The sequence below is a fragment of the Cavia porcellus genome, unplaced genomic scaffold (genome assembly GCF_034190915.1).
Source record: "Cavia porcellus strain 051 isolate PalLab524CR breed Dunkin Hartley unplaced genomic scaffold, mCavPor4.1 scaffold_2, whole genome shotgun sequence".
NCBI lineage: Eukaryota > Metazoa > Chordata > Mammalia > Rodentia > Caviidae > Cavia > Cavia porcellus.
The window spans coordinates 92,295,844-92,316,055 of NW_026947485.1; the positions used below are offsets into that span (position 1 = coordinate 92,295,844).

The 20,212-nt window shown below is 48.0% G+C and overlaps 1 protein-coding gene and 1 pseudogene across 3 annotated transcripts in view; both read left to right on the top strand.

Moving 5' to 3' along the window:
- Grk5 (G protein-coupled receptor kinase 5) overlaps window positions 1–20,212 on the top strand; it is a 215,301-nt gene that overhangs the window by 159,550 nt on the left and 35,539 nt on the right. For all 3 annotated transcript variants that reach the window (XM_003479633.5, XM_063244827.1, XM_063244826.1), the window contains exon 4: window positions 2,206–2,283. In XM_003479633.5, coding sequence (XP_003479681.2) covers window positions 2,206–2,283 — 78 coding nt within the window. The remainder of the gene's footprint in view (window positions 1–2,205; window positions 2,284–20,212) is intronic.
- LOC134475221 (microtubule-associated protein RP/EB family member 1-like) lies at window positions 2,291–15,612 on the top strand (annotated as a pseudogene).

Genomic DNA, 20,212 nt, shown 5'->3' on the forward strand with positions numbered 1-20,212 from the left:
GTATTTTGGGACAGTGAAAATCCAGTGCTTGGGATGGGATTGAGTTACCCCAAATGAGAGTGACTGTTTGCCCAGAGCCTAGACCTGCAAAGCAGTCTGGCTGCGTTCCCCCACGCCAGACTGAGGCCTGACTTCCAGGGCCTGCAGGACACTGGGTGCTTCTCTGCTCATAGAAGCAGAGACACTACGGGTTCTAAAATGCTCAGCTCCTGTCATGCAGAATCTCCGTCACTTACCAACTGCATTGAACTTGAACCAGTTATTTGGCCTCTCATGGAGCCTCACTGTCTCCATCTATAAATTGGGAATAATCATATCTGTAGTGGAGCGCTGTATTGTGTGTCTGTATGTACATGTATGTGTGTGTGTGTGCACGCAAGTGAGTTTTAGAGGATTTGAGAGAGCATAGGAGAATAGAACAGGAAAAGGGCACAAAAAGCCATCTTCTTTCCTTAGTGTCTAAAGGAGTCATCCATTAATCAAATCATCAAGAAAGCCTCGGTGCCTCAGCTTATCTTGATGGAGAGGAACTGTCTGCAGGAGCTACCAGGCAGTACAGCAGGAGTTGGGCCAGCAGGCAAGGCTTTGGTACTGGCCATGTGATCTTGTGCAAGTCCTTAGCTCTTTTGAGCCTCAGTGTCCCTCTCTGTAAGATGAGGGCTTGGGTTCCTTGTGGGACCGTAGCCCCATAACCTTGGGATCCTAATGGTCATAGGGTTCATGTTTCTTCATCAGAGAAGATTGTGGCTGTCTCATAGAAGAGAGACAGCAGGACTAGGAAACTTACTCACTGTCCCTCCGTGTACCTTCCAAATCTTTCCTGCCCTTTTCCCTTTTTCCAAGAGGACCTCCTAACCACCTGGGAGAGCCAAGTCCTAGACCCTGCACTGAGAATTTGCCTTGAATAAAAGAAAGGATCTGGGTGTCTAACTGCACAGCAGGATGCCTGGAGAACGAGCCTGGGTTTATCTTTGTGCTTGGTCATTTCCTGTATCTCTTTTGAAATAAGGGTACTTTTGGGGCTGAGCCTGACAAATCCTTGGGTTTGAAATAGTTATAAACAATTTGCAATTAGCTGCTTTGTCTAAATGAGCAGGCGAACTCACTCACTGAAAGTTTTAACAAAAACTTGAGGCCTTTCATCTACTTGACAAGTGCGTCAGATGTAAGTAAAGGAGCCCCTCTCAGGCCATGGAAAAGTAAAAAGTCTGGTTTTTAGAGGTCTCACATTCAGTCCTTTGGTGTGGACAAACAGCTCTGTGCTTGGAGGTTGGTATCCCAGCTCTGCCACCCCTGCTTGCATGACCCTGGGCAAGTGGCTTTCCACTGCAGAGCCTCTTAATCTCCATCTACTGATGACGGTGCAGAACAGGAGCTCTTGCTCTCTTCTGGCCCTATCCTGGCTCTTTTAAGGTTGGTTTTTGTTCTGTTTTTCTTCTTCAATACTGGGAACTGAACCCAGGGCCTTCACACTGAGCTGCATCTCCAGCCCCCTTCCCTTTATTATTTTGAGACAGAATCTTGCTAAGTTGCTAGGTTACCAAGGTTAGCCTTGAACTTCTGATCTTCTGATTTTCTTGCTTCAGCCTCCTGGAGTGCAGGGATTATAGGCATAGGGCACTAGCCCAGCTTCCTTGAACACAGGAAAAAAAGCGAGAAGAAAGAGGTATAGTATATTCTTTCCTTCTCAGTGTTCAGTTTGTAAACTGAAAGGCTGGAGAAATCAAGGCATGCACAGTATTAGTTTTTCCTTGCAAGGTATAATAATCACAATGGTGATAATTGTGGCAGCTGTTAAATGAGTATTTATTCCATGCCAGTCCTAGGCTGAGAGCTCTGTCCTTTCTGTCTACACAGTTGTCCTACACGAAGGTGCCACTATTGCTGGACCTCTCTGCATTTTATAGGCAGGCCATGTAGATCACCACAGATCATGCAGTTTGTAGTCTGAGTGACCCAAAGCAGCTTCTCCATGCTCTTTCAGTTGTTTTCCAGAGCCATTATCTCCTGGTAAGTGCACAGTGGTCTGGATGTTAGGCTCTTGGCCAGGTCTTCCCCACTCTTTGAGCCTCAGATTCCTTCTCTGCAGAAAAAGGAGATTGTCTAGGTGGCCTGCAGGGTGTTCTCCCAAGGTTTCTGAGATTTGGTAGCCATAAGAAGTTCATGAGCAAATATGTTATTGTTCCTTTTCTCCTTCTGTTTTAGGCAGAATATGAAGTTACTCCAGATGAAAAACTGGGAGAGAAAGGAAAGGAAATTATGACCAAATACCTCACCCCAAAGGTAAGAAGCCAACCAAGCCCCACAGCAGGAAGAAAAAGGGGCTTTGTCCAGGAATGTGGGTCCCAGGCCCCTGCCAGCCAGTGGCAACTTGAGCCATTCAGGACTGGTGCCTGGCATTGGTCTAGGTCATCTCTGTTCTCCACACCCAGAAGGCCGGGAGGTGGGTGATCCAGACCTGGCCTGGCTCAGAGGAAGAAGCCTGCTTCTTGGGGCCTGGTCCTTCCTCAGGCCTCCTGATTCCCTCTACTGTGCCTATGTGTGTGTGACAGAATACGTTGAAGCCTGGCTGAGGTCAGGTTGGACGTGATGAAACACGGACTCAGCAGGGATGAGCTGGGGGTGACCAGGAGGAAGGGTGGTCAGTGGAGCACGTGAGAGAATGAGAGTCTGAGGTATGTTCGAGAGAGTAATGAAGGCAGAAAGCCACTGAGCAGCACTGCCCTGAGGGTCCTGGCAACCTGAATTCTCTGGGACCTCTTCCCTCTTAATCCACTATCGTAGAAAAATGTTCCTTGACCCATTTAGTGTTCTGGTCCTAGCTGTTCTGCCCCCTTGGCACATCTTCGTCTTATTAAGCCTCAGTTTCCCCACCACGTGAGAGCCAGAGATGTGACCTACATATGAGTGGCCTTATGTGTACTCTGTTCGGTTCCCCTGGCTAATGGTGCTTCATCCCATTGAGGGTCCTGTGTGTCACCAGTTCCAGTCTTGTAGAAGGGCTCTCCTCACAGAAGCTGTCCCAGGCTGCTGGTGGACTGAGGCTACCAAAGCCTGCAGGATGAAGGCCTGACCGCTTGTCTCCCCCAAAATTCAGTCCCTGTTCCCCGGCAGGTGTGTTCTCTGACATCTGCCGGTGGCAATCAGCTGCCTCCCTCCTAGGGTGAGCCCGGCTTCATGCTCAGAAATGTGACTCTTGTCAAGCCCAGCTGCTCCAAGTGACCTTGTGGATGGCCATCCACTATGCACCTGTGGCATCTTACCATGCTCCCGTTACTCCCCTCGCTCCTGTCTTTCTGCTTCTGTCCTAATTATGCATCTGTGTCTTTATGCAAACTGCAGGCTCCCAAGTCCTTTTGCATATGTCAGGAATGACAGGATTATTGTGTATAAAATGCCTCCAGAGGGGGAACAGGCCATGGTGTGGCCCCAGGCAGAAGACCTTATATGATCTAGAGGGTGGTACTGCCTTGTCTCATTCCACACGTGGGCCTCTTGGCATCTGTTGGGTCTGCAGGGTACAAGCCAGCAAGGAGGAGCCATTCTGCACAGGGTCCTTGCTTACCACAGCTGCAGCCACGGACATCTCAGTGAAGCTGTGGCAGGTGCATTTTTTATCTGGGCACCACTGAACGCAGAGAACAATGTGGGCAGCCAGGTAACCCAGGCTGGGAAGAGGTGTCACCCGAGAGGGAGGAGTATCCTGGAGAGGGTGATGATGAATTAATTAATCCTGGCTGAGCTCCTGCTGGGTGCCAGGCACCTCTGGGGTGGTACTAGTGCAGTATCCATGAGATACTCCTGGGTACAGACAGGCTGCCAAGGCCCACAGAAGAGGCCAGTGGCTTTCAGAGGCTACCAACTGATGGCACCGGCAACCTTGGCCAGAGTCCCCTCCCACTGAGGCTCGGCGGTGCTCCATCTAGTGTTCCATCCATGCCCTCTTTGTGGCTGTGTCCCCTCAAACAGTGGTGATCAATGGATACCAAGGACCCACCATGTCAAACACCAATATGTAATGTCATCACAGATGCTTCATCTTACAACTGAGGAAGGGGCTGCTCCTGGGACTGTCACCTCATCTGTCATGTAGCTAGTAAGGGGCAGTGCCAGAATTCGATCCCAAACCTGGGTGCTTCCTGGGCCCTTGGGTACACTGTTTCCCACTTCTCCTTGTTCACCACCCTCAAGGTCCGATGAGGGTAAAGTGCTCTGTGCTCAGTGGCAGGAGGCTCTTGTGGCTTACCAGAGACAGGGTGGACAGGCACCAGGGCTGCTGCTGAGCCTGCTTCCCTCTCTCACCCCCTGCCCACCTTGTCCAGAACCCTCTGTCTACAGACCCTGATCTGGGCCTTGCAGTCCTCCTCACCTTTGCTCAGAGCTGCCTTGTTTTTTGGAGGCACGGGGCCCAGAGTTCCCATCAGCTCAGATGGTTTTACAAGTGCCTCCATGCCTGCCAACATTTCTTCCTTAAGTACTCTCCAATTTCTGAAATTTAAACCACACCATCTGTTAGAGCCAGGGGCTGGGGAAGCCGTCCCTTGAGTCTACTGCTTTCCAACAGTAAATTTTACACTGCCCTCCCGGGGGCAGCTCACTCAGGAGCCTCTACTCTTCTGAGTGTTGTAGGAGCCCCAGGCGCAGGGGAGAGAGGGCTCAGTGAGGAGCTCAGCCAGTGGAACACTGTTTAGACCCAACCCCCACACCCTTTGTTCCAAATCCGTGTCATCCTTGCCTTGGGCCCCTTCAGGATACAGCTCATGCGTCTGCTCCTGGTAGCATTTTCCAGAAGGTAATGCAGGCCACTGAGCTTTGGAAGGTCCTGTGGTCTATGACATACAGAAAGTGCTGCATGCAGAAGCTTCCCTGATCAAGACTCACCCGGCATGTGAACATATTCAAGGAAACAGTGAGGAAACCAACAGAGCTGCTAAGGAAATGCTTTCTAAACTTACTTGATCACAAAACACTTTTTATTCCATTTCACATCCTGCCAAACACCCATTGGGCTGCAGAGCCCATCCAAGGACTGTCATGATCACACTCCCTGCTGCTCCAGCATCCTTTCTCCTGTCGCCTCTCCTGCAGTCCCATGTGGGCTATAGCTATGCCACTTTTCTTGGTAGCCCAATCTTGTCAGTGGCCTTGGTGGTGGTGAACCTTTTAGACCTTTCAGTGATCCTAATAGCCTACCACAGCGCATATGCCATTGGTTCACCACCTCTAGTCTAGGCTGTTCCCTAGAAGATCCTCTACCCAGAAGGCACTGCTGTTTTCCCTGCTGAGCCTTGATGCCTCCAACTATACAGGGCCTCCTCTGTCTCCATTTAGAAGCTATCGCTGTGACCCAGTGGTCTCTGAGCACACAGCTCCATGTTGATCTTCCATGCCCCCTGGGCTGGGGACAGCACGTGCATGAGCCAGTCAAATGCATACAATCAGGAGCAATGCTGGAGCTGTGCACGGGAAGGGAGGGGTCCCGAGGAGCTGCCCCAACACCAGCCTGGGCTCTCAAGGCGGCCGCTGGGCGAGGAAGCTGCCGAGTCCAATCTGAGAGGTAGTGGAGGAAAGGACCTTTCCTTTTCCTTTGTGTAACATCACAGTGATTTTGTGTAAAAGGAACACATTGAAGGATGTACAAAACCCACATCTATTCTCAAGAAGTATTCTATTGATGAATTATTAATTTTAACTTTATGAGCTTTATTATATTAAACAATGAGTACTTAGCAGGGAAAAATATCAAAAAAATTAAGTGTTGAATTTTTAATAATGTTTGTTTATAAAACAGGGTGTGGGAAAGAACAAGGGCTTTGGGAAATGTCAGAAGAGGATGCTGGCAGCAGCACCCTGCAGTGGGGTACAAAAGAGAGAAGACAGGTGCCTCCCTGGCTTTTGTCCCGAGTCTCTGAGTGGGTAGAAGTGCACCCAGGAGAGACTGGCAGGCTAAGACAAGGGTCATTCTGTTGATGCCCTAGGGAAATCACCTCTGCTGTCTACAGAGGTAGGGTGTTAGCTCATTAAGGACAGTGTCTGCTGTCTGTGTCCACTGCCCCAGAACCATGCTGGGCCTTGCACGTATGAATTAGCTTAAGAGCAACGATAAGGGGACCCTTGTGACTCTTCCACTCACAGGCCCCTGTCCTTTCCTGCTGCACATGTCTGGGGAACGTGGCGGGCTCACATGCCATGGCGTCTAACATTGCATATTTGCTGAAAGTCGGGGTGGAAAGCCCCTGCTTTAACTAGACGCTTCTGCCTGGTGCCTCATCCTCCCTCCCCACTCAAGAATTCCCTTTGAAGCCTGGCTCTAGGCTCCCAACCCATGAGGCATTCATTCCCTAGATACTGCCCCAAATCCTGGCACAGCTGCCCACCCACAGCCAGCTTTGCTTTCGGGGCCATGACAGGACACCTGCCAAGGGTGGGCTTTGGGACAGATTGAAAGCTGTTGAAGATTCAAGGAGAGATAGCAGAGTAAGAAGAAAAGTGAACCTCAGGGCAGACATCCTTGAGTTCAAGGCTGGGTGTGAGGCCTCATTTATTGGCGCAGCACTGGAAAAGTTACAGAACCTCTTAGTATCTCAGGTTCCTCATCTGGTAGGTGGATGGGGTTCTGGCAAGGATCACAGACACACCAGTGGCTGTCTCCTGCCTGTCCCCCTCCTTTCTTCTCTGAGCTTTCAACATCAAGCTGTGGAGAAAAGAAATTATTCAGGCATGGAACTCTCAGCCGTGGAGTCATGAGAAGGAGAAAGGGTCTGGAGCTTCGCCAACCCTCGCCCCACAGAAGAGACCTTCTCAGAAAGGCTGGGCTCATTTAAAGGAATGTAGTAGTCAGGATGAGTAATATAAGCTCCCACAACAAACAAACCCCTAAATCTCAGGGGCTTCATACAACAAACATTTCTTTCTTTCTCATGCACAATCCAATTGGGTCATAATCCTCCTGGGTACTTCTCTGTGGGTGCCTTGGTGATCCTGGCCACTCTTGTGGCTCCACCATCTTGAACGTGTTTTCTCAGGGCACCACTAAAGGGAAAGTGAGGGATGAAGGAAGCTTATGACCTGCCTTGACCTGGAAGTAACACATGAGTTTCCCCTAGAGGTCATAGATCAGGAGAGGGCTGGAGAGAGTAGAAAAGCGTCTGGAAGACTGGGTGATCACACCGATAAAGCTTTCTCCCACAGTTCTCACCCCTCAGGTGTTAAACTGAACATGTTGTCTACGCAGCAGGTGTATCGCAGGTGCTGGTTAGACAGCGTGAGCACAGCTCATCGGGTCCTATTCTCAGGGCTGTCAGCTCAGAGGAGCTGGCTGGGGGGTCCTTCAACCAGTCAGACATGAATCCTGGGCTTTGTGCTACCTGGACCTGCAGACCAGAGTGTGACGGGAGGGCAGAGGAGGCGAGGGTCACTCCGAGCTACAGTAGACCAGGCACTTCTCCTAGTTATCATAATCAATAACAGGGATCTGTCTGAATGAAACGAATGAAACTGGACCCGGGAGCAGGCAGTAGACATGTTCTTTGACAGCTGAGGATGGCAATGAATGTATATTCAACATCAGCCGTGATGATCAAGGTCAGTGTGACGTGCTGGCCTGGATCAGTGAGTCTCTGCAGTTGAATCTGACAAAGGTTGAACAGTTGTTCTATGATCTGTTTATGGATGTGCCCTTCTCTGGCTCCATCACTTTCAAGAAAGTGAAATTCCAAGCTCAGCTAGAACATAAATATATCCAGAACTTCAAAATACTACAAGCAGATTTTAAAAGGATGACAAAATAATTCCTGTGAATAAGTAAGTAAAAGGAAAGTTGCAGGATAATTTTGAACTTCTTCAGTGGTTCAAGATTTTTGATGCAAACTACGACAGGAAAGAGTCTGACCCTGTAGCTGCCAGACAAGGTCAGGAGACTGCAGTGGCTCCTACCCTTGTTGCTCCAGCTCTGAATAAACCAAAGAAACCTCTCGGCTCTAGCAGTGCAGCTCTACAGGGACCCATTACACCACAGAGAACTACTGCGACTACTAAGGCCGGCCCTGGGGTGCAGAAGAACCCTGGTGTGGGCAGCAGGGGTGACGAGTCCCTGACCTGATGCCCAGGCCCGCGGATTGAAACTTACCATTGAAGACTTGGAGAAAGAAAGAGATTCCTACTTGGAAAAGCCAAAGAGCGTGGAATTGATTTGCCCGGGGGGGGGGGGGTAGGTCTAGCACAGTTTAGTATCCTGAGGCTAGAAATTATTCTTCATTTAGCCAGCTGTGGTTGCATACAACTGTAATCCCAGGACTCGGGAGGCTGAGGCACAGCAAATTGTAGGCTAGCCTGAGCTACAAAGTGAGTCCAAGGCCAGCCTGGAGTAGTGAGATGAGACCCTGTCTCAAAACATTTAAAAAAAAAAAAAAGTAAGAAAACGTATTCTTCGATCAACAAAAGCTTGTTGTTTATGAGGTGCTAGGAACACTTATTTTCCCAAATTAGACTTATATCATGTACTGCTTTTACTTTTGACAATAAATGCACAGGAGTTTGACCAGTCTCCTCTAGCTGAAATTATAGTTTCCGGCTCTCCACTGTTATTAGCAAGTGCAAGTGGAAGTGTTGGTTGTGTAAATTTTTAAACCTGTTCTAATCATAATCACGTCAGGAAAATTTTCCTGTGCTCTGCTCCTTTGCCCATTTTTAAATTGACTTGTTCATCTTTTTAATGTTGAGTTGCAAGGGTTCTTTATGTGCTCTGGGTACGAGTCTCTTCTCACACATGAGATTTGCAAACACTTTCTCCATTTGTGGGCTGTCTTTTCAGTTTTTTGATGGTGTTTGTTGAAGCATGAAGCTTTTTAATTTTAAGCAGATTCAGACTTCATTTTTGTTTCTTGTTTCTAGATTCCTTGTTTTTTGCACACAGGTCTCTGCTCCGTGGAGAACAAGGACAGAGGAAAGAAATCCTGGTTCACACTCTGCCCCACAGATTGTTCTTCCTCTGGAGAACCAAAGCCCTGTTTTCTGTAGGGAAGATCAGGGCCAGGCCTGGTCCTTCGTGAGCACCCCACCTCTTATCCCATTGCCATTAATAACATTCTCCAGCCTTGGGGCCCCTCCAGGTTCAGCACTGCACTGGCTTTGGTTATGGATCATCCTTGCAACTCCCCAGAGGGGTGTTAGTGGACCCATTTTATAGACCTGGCAACTGAGATCCAGCAAGAAAACAGTTTGGTCCAGAATGATGGAGGCAGGGTAGAAATAGAGCCCCTGGGGGACCAGAGCTCACAGGGTTATATAGGACATTTTGCTGTGGTTCATTTTACCTGGACCCATGAGTCACTGTGCCAGGTCTCCATCATTAAGACCTCAGTGGCTGAGGCCTGGTGGGTGGGTCTCAGCTGCAGTGTATTCCACGGAAGCTCAGAACTGGTGATGACCAGCTGCAAGGGCCTGTGTGGTGTTCTTCCTGGACAGGAAGGTGGACAGGTGGGTTGGGGAAGGCTTGTGACATGGGAGGCCCCTGCCCAGGTGCTCCTCTGTGGGATGCTGGGAACCCAGCACAGGCAGCTCTTGTAGTGTTTCTCACCAAGGTCCTCAGGCAGGACATTGTTGCCTGGGTCCACCGTGCACACAGGGCTGTCTTCTTATTTCTAGATACAGTGATAGGGTAACCAGGGAAGTTTGTTCCTGTTAAAGGAGAAATGACACATCTTCCTACTTTTCTGCACAAAAGAAATCTATTCCAAGCACTCATTTGGCTCTCTAGGAAGAAACATTCATTTTCTAAGAAGTAAAGTTCATGAATGGAAAGAATTATTCCAAGTAATTATTCCTGTGCCTCTCCCACCCCTCCCCTGCTCCTGTTCCCCTCTGTGGCACCTTCCCCCCTCCAGCCAGGCACCAGCCCTAGAAGTCTGAGCAAATCCATGCTTCTAGACCTCGTCCAGTTGGCCTAGTCCCAGCACCACGTGGAACTCCAGTCTTGCCATTCTTCCCAAGTGTCCATTCTTGGAGCCTCAGTTTCCCCATTTGACTATGGGGTTGATTAAAAATGGCACTCATTTGGATTAGTGGCCATCAGCCACTCTCCAAGCACCTTTATAGCTTTTGCTATATTTACAGTTAATCTACATTAACATTTTTCTTTAAATCAGTTCATTTTAAATTAAATGACTTCTTAAAAGAAAACCATGTAAGAGAAATAGGTCTGAAAACCTAGTATTAATTTGTCATATATAAAAGCAACTGGAAAGATTTGCATGAAATCCAAGTAAGACACTGTTTTGCCTGCCTGAGGCTCTACCCTGAAGCTTCCCTTCTTACTTGAAAGGAGATTAGTGAGAGGCAGAAACACGGTAACAGGAAGATAGTGTCATGCTGACATTTTGTCTTGGTGGTCAGAGGCTTGACGAATTGACGAGAATATACTTCTCTCTTTGTGATTCATGTTATTTGTGTTCTTGAACCTCCTAAGACCTTTTATCATCTTCAGAAATGCTGAGCTAACTCTGCTTGGCACCTCTGATGCATTGTGGAAAAGCTGGCTTGTTCCTGGTAGAGCATAGAGCGCTATACTAGGAGTGAGGCCCTTTCCTGTGGTCTGTAACCTTAAAGAGGAGGTAGAGACTCCATTTAACTAGTCAACCCATGGAATCCAGGGCAACCGAGGACATGAAGCATGGGTTACAGGGGCAAATCCTTTCCTTGCAAGTGCCCACCACCTTGTTCATGGGGCTTGGGCTCTTTATTCCTGCTGAGGTCTTTGGCCATCATCTCCCAGCACCCCACCAGACCTCGATCCCGTTGCCAGTGAGCTCAGAGTCCACCTTGGTATGAGCAAGGATTCTCTTTGGGTGCCCAGCCAGCTGGACCATGTTCCTCTGAGAGTCATGTACCCAGCTGGAACTCCTCATATCAAGGCTCTCTAGGTCTCTTTCCTGGTCAAAAAAATTGGGTGTTTCTTGGCTGCTGGCAAAGCCAGCTCTACCTCTGACCCCTTTCTGTGTGTACATAGGTATTTCCTGCCCAGAAGTCCTCTCTTTGGAGTGGAGGACTAAGGGCATCCAGCTGTGTCTTGGGTGTGCAGGATGCTGGTCCCTGAGGTGCCTGTCTTTGGCTGACTTCCTGTGTGGCCTTCCCCATGTATAGCCCTTGGGCAGAGAAATGGTGTCTCATGGGGCTGGAGGGTTCAGTTGAATTCCTTGAGTCTTAGGAGATTCCTGCCTTCATTCTCAAGGCCTATGGAATGAAATCTCCCCTGGAGAAAATTCAACTTGATTTCAGATTGATGCTGGTTTGAAACTCATGGGACAGAAGAACACTGAGAGTTCTGGAGACCAAGCTGCTTGTGCCCTCATGTCTCATTCATAAAGCCTGGAGGAGCTCTTTGAGTACCTAGAGACCAGAGCTCTGCAAACAGAGTACCTGAACATGATAGCAGGTCCAGAGCAGAGGTGCCTGTGCAGACCACTGGCAAAGAAACAGCTCTTTTGGTCCAGCAGCTGCTGTGGGACTAGTGAGCCCTGAGTGCAGGCCCTGTATAAACAGCACGTCATCTCCGGTCACACAATTTGGGCCTACAGGTCACAACCAGGGATTATCAAATTGACAGAGCTCAGCTGTCCCCTTGCTGAACATCCGGGCACATCGCATTTTGTTAATTATCATCTTTTGCTTTTGACGTAAAGGGTCAAGGTCTGGGTTAAGGTCACTGTGTAGTTTCCTTTCCTTCTCATTAAAGCTGTTTGGCTTTCAGGGCTCCTGGTTAAATTCTGCCATTGTTTAAAAATGTCCTCTCTCACTCCTGACCCCTAAGAAATCTTTGTCCTGATTTCTGCAAAGCCACAGTACAGCAAAGGAAATGTTAGTCTAGGCCTTTTGAGCTTAATCTGCTTTCTCCTTTTTGAGGGCTGTGGCTATTCTCCAGGGCTTGTGTGCCCACTTTGCTTTCCCAGGGAATGCTTTTAGTCCCACTGGATGGGCCAGCCCCACGAAGGCGCTGGAATGTTGTCCCCACCCTGGCATCAGGTTTGCTCCAGTTGCTTCCTGGCCCTGTGGCCCCTCACTCAGGTACTGGTTTCTATGAACCTGCTATCTGTTTGGGGTCCTCAAAGGCAATCCTGGCATCTGAAAGTTATCAGAAAAAGTGTCAGTTTTGCCATAAGGAAAACTGTGAATTCTGCCAGTGCCTTGGTCTTGTTGGCAGACATCACAGCACATAGCTGCCAGGAGTCAAAGGATAGAAGAGTATTCCTCACCATCTAGCCAAAAGTCCCTTCATCCTCCAGCCCCTTGGCAAGTCTCATATCAGCTATGAAGCCACCTGTATCTGATGAGGCTACTTCTGTGGCTGTCCCCGGGCACAGGCTACCACACTTGGCCACCACAACTCTTGCAGGCCTTGAACTCTTCTCATTGACCAACTGAGTGGCCTTTGGAGTCTTTGGACTGGAGCTCATGACCTGGGCACAGAAATGGGCACTTATGAAATCTGTGGCTGATGGACTAGCTTGGCTCAGACTCCACCTGGAAAGGCTTCCTAATTGCTCCCAGCTGTGCACCCTACTTACAAAGTACCTGTACATAGTGATATTGGCCCAGATAAGAGCTGGCTATGTGCTTGCAAAGACAATTCCCACTCCTGGCAACATCTTCAGCTGTCCCAAGGCTATTGGCAAAGAAGTCTTCTACCACCTAGAGGTTAAAGAGTTACCAGGGCAGTGGTCGTACCTGCTTTACAATGGGACTTTGGGGTTTGCATAAGTTGCTGGGTTATTTCCAGACACAGTGTCAGAGCACTGCTCCTGACCTTCCCCTCTACCAACCGTGCAGTGCTCCAGAGACCTCTGACTCCATCTTTGGGCTGTTCGTAGGGAGAAAGATAGCAGATTGGGCATTGTCTTCTAATGGGTTGGTGGATGACAGAGGTAGGAGATAGATTCTGAAATGCCCCTTGGAGTAAACACTATTTTGGAGACAAGGGGGGATCTAGATCAGGGAAGGGGCGGTAAAGCATAGATAACACAGGAAATAGAACATTACGTACAAAAGTATATACTGGGAATGAGGAAAAAACGACAACACATTACTGGGGACTTTGAGTTTCTGGTCTTTTTCATCTGTGATCTCAATTTATCAGAAATGTGTGTAGCGACACTTCCACATTTAAACCTGACTTCCTCTCCTCACCTAGAACACTAGCTCTCGGGAGTACAAAGAGAGAGCCCCACAGCTTAAGCTTCCTCTGCTTCATGGTAAATCTACTGCTGATTGAAGACCCTGCCCACCTTCATAGCAAGTGGTGAGCATCACCTCACTTAGAACCTCCAAGAGGCATTGTGAGTTACCCAAGAAAGGAGATGTCCTTTTTCCAGCTTCCATCACAAGGACTGCCAGCTACCAGCTCCCTGTCTAACAGTGTCTCTGCCCAGGGCGCTGCAGCAGGCACCCTGCTCAGGCCTTCTGGCCTATCCACTGGGCTAACCTAGCAAGGACACAGCAGTAAGGAGTCTGGGTCTTCCTGTCCGGAGCTGCAGGATATTGACATCAGACCCAGGGCAGAGGGAACTTCACTCGTGAGCATGTGACTGGGCTGATTTATCTTCTCTCCAGTGACCCAGAGAACAAAACCCTTTTTTTCCTTTGATCTGCTCTTGTTTGGGGTTTGTGGATTGTGTCTCCTGCCTGGCCACAGACAGAGAGGAACTGCTCCAGACAGACTGAAGGGTATGCCGTGTGCCTCTAACACATGGCCCTGAAGGTTTTGATTAAAAAAGGTGGAGGGATGGCGCTCTTTCTTCCTGTCAACCAGACCTTAAGTAAACCCTGAAGCGGGGAAACAATCTGCGGCTACCAGTCAGCAATCTTTTGCTTTGGCCTTGTTTGTTTGTTTGTTTGTCTTTATTGTCGCCTTGGCCTTCTGGTTGTGGTTGTACAAGTATGTTTAATTTCAAATCAGGAGGTGGAGTTAGAATAAGTCCTGTGTACCCTACCACCTCCTCTCTCTTTGTCACCGGGATTCTTTTTGGCAAGTGGCAGATTCTTGCTTTCCCGGTGCTCAGACAGAGTGGGAGTGACTGAAAGCTGGCAGCTGAAGGCTCTTCATATGATCAAATGAAACCATGAGAGACACAGTAAAACCTGGACTTGGGGACTCTGGAACCAAGATGTGTTTTCCAAGGGCATCTCTAGGGTCTCTGACAGCCTGCAGCCCCCACAGTTCCAGCCCACAGTCTGTGCACTGATCTTTCAGTTGGAACTCTGATTGTCATCAAAGCAGAAGGTAGACCAGATGACCCTGTGAAGGTACTTTTGGTGGTCAGGGAAAGGCCTGGCTCACTTTTCCACACTATGAACATATGCATGTGTGTGTGTGTGTGTGTGTGTGTGTGTGTGTGTGTGTGCATTTATTCAACAAGATTATTAAGTACCTACTGTATGCTAAGAACATCATCGGTGCATTTCAGCAAAGTGAAATAGAAAGATTATGGGTTTGTGAGCAGGATAAGCCTGCATTTGAATCTCTAGTTCACCATTAAATGATATTCTATCTACAAGCATTTCTGAAACCCACTGCAGACTGCATACTAAACCCACATTCCACTAGGAATGAAGTAATGATCTTGCTCTTCACCAGGTTCTTTGAGGTTTAGCACATCTATCATCCTGGAGCAAGCCCTGTTCTTCTGGAGAGCAACAGAAGTACAAATTGGTGGGAAACCCACACTGAGAACCTAACCCATACCAGCCTGTGCTCAGCACCAATGGCTAGGGCCAGCCCTTCGTAGTGCCCACAGCTGCCTCCAGTCCTGGTACCTGCTAGATGCCTCATTCCCACTCCTGTCCCCGCTCTCTGTCCCTGCCCGCAGCTAGCCAGGCTTCCCAGAACTGACACAGATCCCCTTATAAAAGATCAAGGGGCAGCCAAGGTACAGTTGGGTGAGTACCCCTCTGGAGAAATCATGGAGAAATCATGGTTCCCAAATAACAGCTCCCTCCTATCTGGTCTAGCAAAACAAGGCAGTCCCCTTCTTTAGAAGGAAAGGGACCCCTGTCTTGCCCTTCTTCTGCTCAGCTTTTTCTGAAATCTGGATCTGTCCTGTTGGGATATTGCAAATAGTTTACATAGGGAATGTCAGCTGCCCACATATGGAAGTATACACATCATTAAGCGCTAAGTGCTCACGTCTGGAGATACAGCGGACAGCCCTGGACTGACCTCTTGTCCACTGCAAGACCCACAGCTAATGAGCTCTGAGCTCTTTGGTGGAATATTTGCCTCTAATATTGAGACAGAACATATGTTGGACATTAGCATGTGTGTGTTATACATGACAACACCATACAAATAGCATCTGTCAAAACATGCAGGATCCACTGTATCTCTGTATCCAGTAGCCATGTACACTTGTTCTTCAAGGTTTGCTACCTCGGAAGGAATATCGCATCCCTGGAGGGTGTGATGCTGCCCCAGAATAAGCTGTCTGGCCAGACTGCCAGGGTTTGCATCTTGTCTTTGCTCTCAGGTCAGCTGTGTGATCCTGGGCAGGATACTTTGGAGCTATTTTTGTCTCTGTAAAGTGGAGATAATAATGAAATATACCTTGAGAGGACTAAAAATAACCGAGTGTAAAACTTTGAGACTTAACATGAAGTAAGTAGGTGCACAAAGAGTGGCAGTGACGATAACTGCTCCTTTGCTCAAGGTCCAGCTTCTGTGTCACTCCCTGGGGTCCCTCCCAAATGCTCGTGGTAGCCATCACTGGGACGCAGGGCTGAGTGGCAGGGCCTGCTGCACAGATGATCACCTTGGATGTAGATCTACTGTATTGGAATCCTGTCCTGAAGACAATGGGATTTGGACCTGCCATGGTGGGTAGGAAGGACTGCTGTCATGGAAAGGAGCGAAGGCCCAACATCTAGAAAGCCAGAGCTCCTCCAGGAAATGGCCAGTATGGGGACAGAGCTTCGGCAACAGAGAGCAGAAAGGGGAAGAAAATCAGAAAGGGTGCTTGGAGTCAGACCCAAGGAGACACTGGACTCCATCTCATAGGCAGTAGAGACCATCAGTGCTATGTGGTTCAGAAAAGCTCCCTTGGAGGCCAGGATGTCAGATGCAGGAGCAAGTTGTAGCAGAGAGCTGGGAACAGTGAGGTGGGGGTGGAGAGGTGGTGGGAGGTGGGAGGAACCCCAGGTCCAAGATTTCTGGGTGTGTTCCCATCTATGAAATAGGGATGAGCTTGCTTTTGAGTGGGGCTGATGAGAGCAAGAGAGCTGGCCCAGAGCTCAGGCTCTGACCATTCTGAGAGCCCAATTCTGCATCCTCTGTGGGCCAGCAGTGGGACACAGAAGAGTCCCTTCTCTCAGGTTTCCCATCTGTTCCTGGGTGAGTTGGAGCAGGGGTACTTCCCCAGAGAGCTCATCTCTCCTTTCCAACCTCTCTTGAGTCCTGAACCTTAGATGTCTTTGAGAAGCTGCAGTCAGGACTCGGGGAGGGGAAGCACTGAGCAGGTGCTTATCCAGAGCTGCCAGGATGGCAGGACGTTGGCCTCCCCATGCACATGTAGTCTCTTAGCTAGCCAGTCACCAGTCCACTGTGCACTTACTCTAAACCCATTGCTGCACAAGCATAGCTTCAACACAGAGCTCAACTCTTCAATCCAAATGGCCTGAGACTCCACATAGAGGTTTCTAGAAAACCTGAGGTCTCATTGCAAAAATCATTATTGGCCACCAATATCAACCCTGAGCATTGCAGAGACTCCGTTCTAAAAGAGTAGAAGACAGGTCTAATCTAGCTGGCATGCTAAAGTTCAGGGTCACGGAAAATGGAGCATGTGTGAGATGAGGACAAGAGGAAGGAGAGGGTCCTGGAGAGAAGAGAAAGTTCAAAGCCACCCTGAGTCCATGTCATCTGCCCCCCGAGTGGCTTGCAGGGTTTTTCTCTTCATGAAAGTCCCCAAGCACACACCCTTTCCACTGCAGTTGTTTCTGCCTGGAAGGATACATCTTGGTCAAAGATGTCAGGAGATACCCAGATCTCCATAAGGATTCAAAGGAGCAGTGAATCAGGGTGGAAAGGGGGCAACTAGAAGGGGAAGGTAGTCGGGAATTCCCAGGGGAGAGTCACGGAGCTACCCCCAGTCTGTTCATCTGCAACACCACTGGCAGCCTTGGCCCCCAGCCCAGTGAGGCTCCAGCTGCCTCGGAGGCAGGAGATAGATTCAAGGTCAGTTGTTCATCCCAAAGTGGGAGGGGGAGCAGCTCTTTCATCTTGGGGTAAAGTGGCTTTTACCCACAGATGTGGGCTCACTGAGAGCAGGTAAGGTGCACCCAAGCTTTAATGCCACACTAGTCTTTTCTAGCATCAGCTGGGGAGAGAATGGGAGGATTCTTAGCCAAAGAAAGGAGCATGGTAGTGATTGTCAGAGCTTCTGGTGACTCTGGAGGTAGCGTGGGTGGTCCCAGCAGCCTCTTTTCCCCGAGGCAACCAAGTCCTTTCTGGTCTGGCCACAAGAGAGAGAACCCTCATCACTGCCTTGGGGATCCACAGCAGTGTCCCTGAGGAATATCTCACTGTCTTAAGCTGCTCCTTCCCTAAGAGGAGCTGGGTGTCACCTTGACCAAAGAAATAAGATGTCATTTAAAATCACTCCAGAGGGAGTACCGGGCCCCTGAAGGATTTTTACTAAAGACCACCACCAAGACCCCTTTTACTGGTCTCTTCCAGGCTCCTGCACCCCTGTAGACACAGGAGAGCTTGAGGCTCTCACCCTTGCATATTTGCTTGTTAGAGGGACACCTGCATCTCTACAGCCTTCTTCTCACTCTGGTCACCCCACGGGACAGTCCATAGCACTTGCACAGCTGTGGCTGCCCCGTGTCCAAAGGCCTCTGCCACAATGACATTGTTTTTGTCCAGAGTGCACCTGACCAGAGGGATTGGCCTCCGAGAAGGGATCTGGAACTGCAGGGCATTCTGTCTTCAGGTCCCCAGGGATAGGTACAGGTGCTGAGCTGTGGTTCCTCAGAGCTCCAGAGCATTCTGAGCTCCTAGGGGCCCCTTTTCTTAGGTAGGCTCCTGAGGGCTTTCTTTTTAAAAAAAATTTTTAGTACCTTTTTGCCATAAATAGCAATCACATGCATCATATGGAATTCGTATCTGTGCATAATGTCTTAATTCTTTTTTCCCCATTTCCTTCTCCTCCCTTAACTCTTCCCCTTCTCATTTACAAAAGCTTGGGTTTCCATTTCCCCCTTCCATTCTTTCTCTCTTTTTAAAATCCCTTTCCCTTCTTCCTTTTTCCCCTGCCCCATTCCTTATTCACCTTTGTACTTCCCAGTGTGGATCCTCCATTTTGCTTCCTATTTATTAAGGCTTTAGGTTTCTCACACAGGGGAAGAAATGTGATATTTAAACTAATGTATCTGATTTATTTCACTTAACATTATGGTGCATGCATTTACTCAAAAATGATTCAAGTTTATCCTTCCATTTTCTTTCCCCATTTCATTGTTGATGGGCATATGTGCTGATTCCAAGATTTAGCTATTACAAACTGTGCTGCTATAAATGTGGATATGCATAGATACTGTGGCATGATGCTTCAAACTCTTTCAGGAAGAGACCTAGGAAGGGAACAGCAGGGTCAAGTGGAATCCTCAGATTTTTTTAGGAATCTCCATACTGCTTTCCATAGTGGTTGTAGCAGTTTATACTCCCATCAGCAATGGGAAAGGGTCCTTTTCCCTCAAAGTCTTTCCAGCACTTATTATTGGTTGATTTCTTGATAATGGCCATTCTTCCTAGAGTGAGATGAACTCTTGGTGCTCTTTTAATTTGTAGTTCTTGAATGACCTGTGATATTTAGCATTTTTTCAGATATTTATTCACTGTGCTTCTTCATCTGAGATGTACCTATTCATTTCAGATACCCATTTTTGGATTGAGTGTTTAAATTTGAGGGTTAGATTTTATTTTATTTTTATTTATTTATATTTCTTTTTTATTATTATTTTGAAGGTAGTAAAATACAACAGAACAAGACAGAATAAAGCCAGTTGACACAATGTAGTGAAATTGATACAGAACATCACAGCAGGATACCGGGGTAACAGTAATAGGTGTCACAGTGTATCTTGTTATCTTCACAATAGTTGTCCTTTCAATCAAGTAGAGCAAAATCAAACCAAATACAGAACATCATAAAACCTATCAAAACAGAGTATTGAATAGAGCAATACAATTAATCAAAATAAAGCAAAATGGTGATAATAATATTTGCCTTCAAAGAGATGGTAGAAGGAAATCCCTCATACTTGCTGCATTGCATATGGTCATCCTCCCAAGAGATGCTCAGACCTCTGGCTCCCATTTGCTAACAGTGGGTGGGGAAGATGTTTGATTCTAAGCTCACATGCCGGTAGGCTCATGGCTGCCTACCAGGGAGGCAAGTACATTGCTGGTTTCCCAGTGCCCTAAGTTCCAACATGGGGTGGATCTCGGGAGATACTGGCTGGCTGGTTCTATCCCTGGGTCACCCCTAGTTCTTTAGATAGTCTAGATTTTAGCCCTTTGTCTGAGGAGTGGCTAATAAAAGATTTTTCCCATTATGTCGCTCGCGTCTTCTTCTGTTGGTAGTTTCTTTCTCTAGACAAAAGCTTTTTTTAAAGGGTTTTGCTCATTTGTTTGTTTGTTAGTTTTTAGTTTATTTTAAGAGAGGATCTTGCCATGGAACTCAGGCAAGCCTTAACCTCACTATGTAGCTCTGGCTCTTGCCTCAGCCTCTTGAGTGCTGGGATTGCAAGTGTGCACCATCATGCCCAGAAAAAGCCTTTCAATTTCATATGATCCCTGCTATTGATTCTTTGTAGTATTTTCTATGCGATCAGGGTTTTGTTTGTAGAGTATTTGCCTACACCTATGTCTATTCTATCTTCCATGAGATTAAGTGTTTCTGTTTTTATATTTAGGTCTTTGATCCATTTCAATTTTAGTTTAGAGCCTGGTGAGAGATAAGGGTTTAGGTCCAGTCTTCAGCATGTGGAAAGCCAGTTTTCCCAGAACCATTATTAAAGACGCTGTCTTCCTTCCAGTGAAAGTGTTTGTCAAAGATCCGTATCTCGCGTGCTAGGAATTGTTTCTGCATCTTCCACTGATTCTCAGGTCTGTTTTCTAGCCAGTACCATGCTGGTTTTTATTACATTAGCTTTGCTGTATAAC